At 36.2% G+C, this 6000-nt stretch overlaps 1 protein-coding gene across 1 annotated transcript in view; it reads right to left on the bottom strand.

Moving 5' to 3' along the window:
- Positions 1 to 563: 563 nt before the first annotated feature.
- LOC105918827 (complement C3) overlaps positions 564 to 6000 on the bottom strand; it is a 52248-nt gene continuing 46811 nt past the window's right edge. The window contains 8 exon segments of the mRNA XM_036137297.1: positions 564 to 990; positions 1635 to 1773; positions 2049 to 2132; positions 2209 to 2301; positions 4357 to 4446; positions 4671 to 4773; positions 5017 to 5106; positions 5204 to 5294. Of these exon segments, the coding sequence (XP_035993190.1) occupies positions 846 to 990; positions 1635 to 1773; positions 2049 to 2132; positions 2209 to 2301; positions 4357 to 4446; positions 4671 to 4773; positions 5017 to 5106; positions 5204 to 5294 (835 nt within the window). The 3' untranslated portion in view covers positions 564 to 845.

The raw sequence follows: 6000 nt of genomic DNA, 5'->3' as shown, positions 1-6000 counted from the left end.
TTCCTGATCAGCAACAGACATCCTGAGACATGGAGAAGAATAATTTTGGTTGAGAGTAATAAAAAAAAATTTGGCTCTATCTGTCCTAAAATGTCAAAGAAAAAGAATCTGAACTTTGCTGGTTTCTTCCGTTGATTTCATGTTCCTCATTGCTCCATTACCCTGCCTTGTTCTTATCAACATTGTAAATTCTGTTTATTTCTCTCATTAAAACCTGATGATTTCACTGCTCTAAATTTGGTTTTCCCTAAACCAAATCATGGCGTGTCAGTAAATGTGATTTTAGTTAACATCATGGAAATGATAAATCTGAGTTGCTGTCTTTTTCTATCTAAACCAAGAATGTACTTAAATTAATTGTATTTGAACATTAAAAGTGATCAGTAAAAAAAACATGACTAAAAACTGTAACAGGACAAATAAGGACTATAAGTTAAATTGTTACTGCAGCACAAAATCTGGCTTTGAGAAACAATTTAAAATCCTAAGCTATATGGAGTTTAAAAAAAAGGACAAGGAGTCTGAACTTGTAAAGAGAAATTTTAAAACCAAACAATTGGATATCATGTCATTTTGATCTTTTATTATAATAAAAGATCACAATTATAATGTCATTCCTATCATGCATCAGTTGCAAAAGGTTGTCTACAAAATGTATAACAAAAATCTAGGTAACCTTAAAGCAAAAAAAGTTCCTGAAAATAATTTTGCAACTTCATATTCACCTTTTTTGTTATTTTAGTTATAGTTAATTTATACTTCAATTAAACATCTACTTAGAAAATGATAATTCAGAAGGGTTTTGAAAAAAAAAAAAAAAAAAAAAAAAAAACATTTATTTCCAATCACTTCATATTACATCCAAAATCTTCAATCTGCTCCTCTAGGAGCTCCATGCCCATGCAAGTAGGGCGGTGTTTGTCAGTTTGGCACTCTTCTGTGGTTGGCCAGTACTCGACCCAAGTAGTCTCACCAAGGATATACTGGAATCTAAACACAGAAAAAAATTACGATATGTTTAGTTTTTACAAAGGAAGATTTTTGAATGATTAATAATTTTATTAGACTAAAAAAGGGCTGAGTATATCACACAAAAATGCTAGATGACCTCTAATTTTTCCAAAACATTTCCCAAACCTTCATTTGGCTGTTTATTACCAATATTTGAGCAATAATCCAAATAAGTTGGGTTTGAATGGAGTACTTCTTGATTTTACCCACACAATTCAGGGAACACCACAAATGATGAAAGGTTATTAAGCTTACTGTCCAAATAATAACTTTAATGAGCTTAATGATTAATAGTGGTTAATTTTTGTAAATCTCCAATTAACGTTCATAAACAATATTGCAGCTTTTGCTTTGCTATACTACTATAAGAGGGCAGACCACGTTGGGTGCAGCAAGTCTTCAGAGAAATGAAAAAGCTGTACATTTAAGAGAGGAGCCATGGATTAAATAAATAAAACCTACACATTTATCCTTCAGTCTCCTTGCAGAAAACTTTGAAACAGTTCAGAAAAAAATCCTATCACACTGTAACATAAACCTCTTCTTCACCAGTTCTGCTGCTTCACCATACACCTGAATCTAGAACCTATGGAAACAAGCCTTATGACATACAACAAACTTACGAGGTGCCAATAATGCGAATATTAGATGATGAACCCATGATCAGGTAGGTTTTGCTTGGTTGCAGACCTAACACCTCTCTGCAGTGCAGGTAACCAAGGAATAGACGCAGTTTGTTTTTTGGAGCCACATCGGTACTTCCTGTTGTAAAAAAAAAAAAAAAAAGTGTAATACAGGATAAAACAACAAGCATGTCAACAACTTACATTTACTAAGATCACAACTTACTGAATAGAAAGCTACGGATAAAACAGTGAAGACAGTTTTCCTTTAGACATAAGCACACTTTCTTAAAAATGCTACATTATTATAAACCTGTAGTTTATTACAATAGCAGGCCAAAATAATTATTTTTGTAGCCAATGCAGCTATTTCTACAAATCTAAAAGCAATCAAAACAAATAGAGAACACCTACCTAACTTAAAGGTTTCCAAGATGCGCATACTGTAGGTGTCAGTGGTGTAATTGTTGAAAACATCCTCTACAATCACTTTGTAAACTGAAGGAAGAAATGTATTATTCAGCTCATCAGCAGGGCATAACAAACTATTTCAGACTATAGTAATGATCCTTACCAAAATCTATTTTGCTTAATTCTGTAGATTCACAGGCTTTATTTGCACGTTCATCATTGCTGATTTTCTCCTTTTTCTGTTTACTGCAGTTTTCTAAAATTAAACAAAAAAATAAGATGCATCCATGAGCTGAGGGAGCAAATGAGTAATATATATATATATATATATATATATATATATATATATATATATATATATATATATATATATATATATATATATATATATATATACAGTGGGGAGAGCAAGTATTTGATACACTGTTGATTTTCCAGGTTTTCCCACTTGCAAAGCTTGAAGAAGACTTTAATTTTTATCATAGGTACTCTTCAACTGTGAGTGATGGCAGCTAAAACAAAAATCCAGAAAAATACAATGTATGATTTTTAAATAATTAATTTCCATTTTATTGTGTGAAATAAATATTTGATACACCAGAAAAATGAAACTTAATATTTGGTACAGAAACCTTTGTTTGCAATTACAGAGATCAGACGTTTCCTGTAGTTCTTGACCAGGGTTGCACACACTGCAGCAGGGATTTTGGCCCACTCCTCCATACAGATCTCCTTCAGAGCCTTCAGGTTTCGGGGCTGTCGCTGGGCCACACAGACTTTAAGCTCCCTCCAAAGATTTTCTATTGGATTCAGGTCTGGAGACTGGCTAGGCCACTCCAGGACCTTAAGATGTTTCCTACGGAGCCACTCTTTAGTTGCCCTGGCTGTGTGTTTTGGGTCGTTATCATGCTGGAAGACCCAGCCACGACCCATCTTCAGTGCTCTTACTGAGGGAAGGAGGTTGTTGGCCAAAATTTCACGATACATAGCCCCATCCATCCTTCCCACAATATGGTGCAGTCGTCCTGTCCCCTTTGCAGAAAAGCATCCCCAAAGAATGATGTCTCCACCGCCATGCTTCACGGTTGTGATGGTGTTCTTGGGGTTGTACTCATTATTCTTTTTCCTCCAAACATGACGAGTGAAGTTTAAACCAAAAAGTTCTATTTTTGTCTCATTATGACCTTCTCCCATTCCTACTCTGGATCATTCAGATGGTCATTTGCAAACATCAGAAGGGCTTTGACATGCGTTGGCTTGAGGAAGGGCACCTTGCGTGCACTGCAGGATTTTAATCCTTGACGGCGTAGAGTGTTACTGATTGTTTTCTTTGAGACTGTGGTCCCAGCTCTTTTCAGGTCATTGACCAGGTCCTGCCGTGTGATTTTGGGCTCATTCCTCACCTTCCTCAAGATCAATGATGCTCCATGAGGTGAGATCTTGCATGGCGCCCCAGACCGAGGGAGATTTTTCGTTATTTTGTATTTCTTCCATTTTCGAATAATTGCACCAACTGTTGTTGCCTTCTCACCAAGCTGCTTGCCTATTGTCCTGTAGCCCATCCCAGCCTTGTGCAGGTCTACAATTTTATCCCTGATGTACTTAGCTCTCTGGTCTTGGGCATTGTGGAGATGCTGGAGTCTGATTGATTGAGTGTGTGGACAGGTGTGGACAGGTTTTATACAGGTCACGAGTTCAAACAGGTGCAGTTAATACAGGTAATGAGTGGAGAACAGGAGGGCCTCTTAAAGAAGAACTAACGTGTCAGTGAGAGCCAAAATTCTTACTGGTTGATAGATGATCAAATACTTATTTCACACAATAAAATGGACATTAATTATTTAAAAATCATACATTGTATTTTTCTGGATTTTTGTTTTAGATTCCATCACTCACAGTTGAAGAGTACCTATGATAAAAATTACAGTCTTGTTCAAGCTTTGCAAGTGGGAAAACCTGGAAAATCAACAGTGTATCAAATACTTGTTCTTCCCACTGTATTAGCTGTTTCTTAATCTCGCTTACAAAAAGCAACAGTGGACATGTCCAAACCACACTGCTGTTTTCCCTTCATTAAATGTGATGTCCATAGCCACAATAAAAGCTTCAACTTAAAGTTACACTTGTAGCATCCTTCTTTCAATCCTATTTGTGTCACTTTCAATAGTGTTGCATATGGATGAGAAGAAAAGAGGCAACAAAGATTGTTTTTAAAATAGCATTGCAAGGCGAATTTTGGTACGTTGCATGGTTTATAAATTGACATGTCATAAAAGCCATGCTTAAAGTATAGTTTAAGCAATTACATCACCTTCAGCGCACAAGTATCCGGCATTGTGACGAAGTGTCAATAACTCCCCACTAATCCTCCCAGGGCGGTAGAACTGAACGCACCGTTTCTCTGCAGCAAGGAAGAAGAAGCCAGGTACTTTGTATGCAGTTTTAATATTTTGTAAATTTTTGCACATTTAGAAATTTACAACACATATGCTTGACTGAACTGCCTGCTCTCTGGGCAGAGATGAAAGTTGTTAACTTATTCAAAACACAGATAAATTGGATAATTTTGTAACAGTAACAAAAATAACATTTATTTGTGTAATTAGTAGTTATTTAGAAACTTACTGTTATAGTATTCATAGACTGACACAGCAGCTGGTTGTAAGAAGGCCACTTTCATCTGCTGTTCGATCTTGAAAGTTATTTCTTCATACTGTGTGTTAGACACCTGTGGAGAGAGGTGGTATGTTATATTCCAAGTGTGATTTATTTTACTCCCATAATTTCACTTTTACATATCTATTTCATATTATTGATATTTACAAATAACACATCTAAATGGGTAGTGATGTAAACCTTTCAAAATTATCATGAGGTTGCTTTAAGGTTTTATTTCTCTAGACCTAGGTTATAAAATGTTGTAAAAGTCAGTTCATGAATTTGAAAGATTAGGCCAGAGATCCATTCTTACCTTACTCAGATAAATAATCAGGGAGCCCCTTTCTGACAGAGCTTTGTTTGCCTCATAGTCTGCAATGATGCGGTCATGCCCTTTGGACAACTACACAACCAAATTTAGAAATGCTCATGGTTAGTACAAAAAAATATCTGATTCAAGATTATTTCTTCCCATGTTCTTGTCTGTGTGTAACTCTTACTGCGTCTAGGTCATTTTTGTTAAAATTATAGCCTGTTGGTAAACCAACATCCAAGATTGACATGGATGCATTCTTCTCCCTGTTTTTGTACCTACACACACACACACACACACACACACACACACACACACACACACACACACACACACAAATGAATGATGATCATGACAATGTCTAAATGTTTGGTTTTATATTTGCTCAAAACGAGTCAGCCTACTTCTGGTCTCAGTGGCGCGATGGGAGTCTATCAGTGTGGTTGGCGATCCACTCGTTAATTATGCTTTTTAGCTTCCCATGTTGTATGTTTGCAAATTTCCTCTTAATGTTTTACTCTTCAAAACATTTTGCTGCGAGAAGCCTCTTCTTTGATAAACTTAGCTTTGTACTTTGTCTCTGTACTGCAGCTTCTCTTCCATAACTTAATACAATTAAATGCAACACAAACATCTATGGACTAAGCTTATGGTACTTTAAAAAAGCTACTTATAAAATATTGCCACTGGGGCTGGCGTGTATTGTTCTCCCCTCCGTCCGAATAGTTTACATGGACCGGTTCAGCTTGCACATGATTGGGCACATGGACCGCGGAACGCATTTCAAATTGGTTGGGCCCATCAGTCCAGCGCGCATGCGCGAAAAACCCGGATGAAAGTGAACTACCCATTTATTTAACTTTTTTTTCTGACGTTCCAGCACACACGCCCCGTATTTATTTCCACTTACAATCATTATATTACAGCTAATACAATATTTACAGAATAAAAATACTTTAAAAAGAAAAGTCAAACTCACCCCTG

This window comes from Fundulus heteroclitus, chromosome 5 (genome assembly GCF_011125445.2).
Source record: "Fundulus heteroclitus isolate FHET01 chromosome 5, MU-UCD_Fhet_4.1, whole genome shotgun sequence".
Classification (NCBI taxonomy): Eukaryota; Metazoa; Chordata; class Actinopteri; order Cyprinodontiformes; family Fundulidae; genus Fundulus; species Fundulus heteroclitus.
The sequence above is the reverse complement of the archived record's forward strand: the minus strand, read 5'-3'. Positions and strand labels throughout refer to the sequence as shown.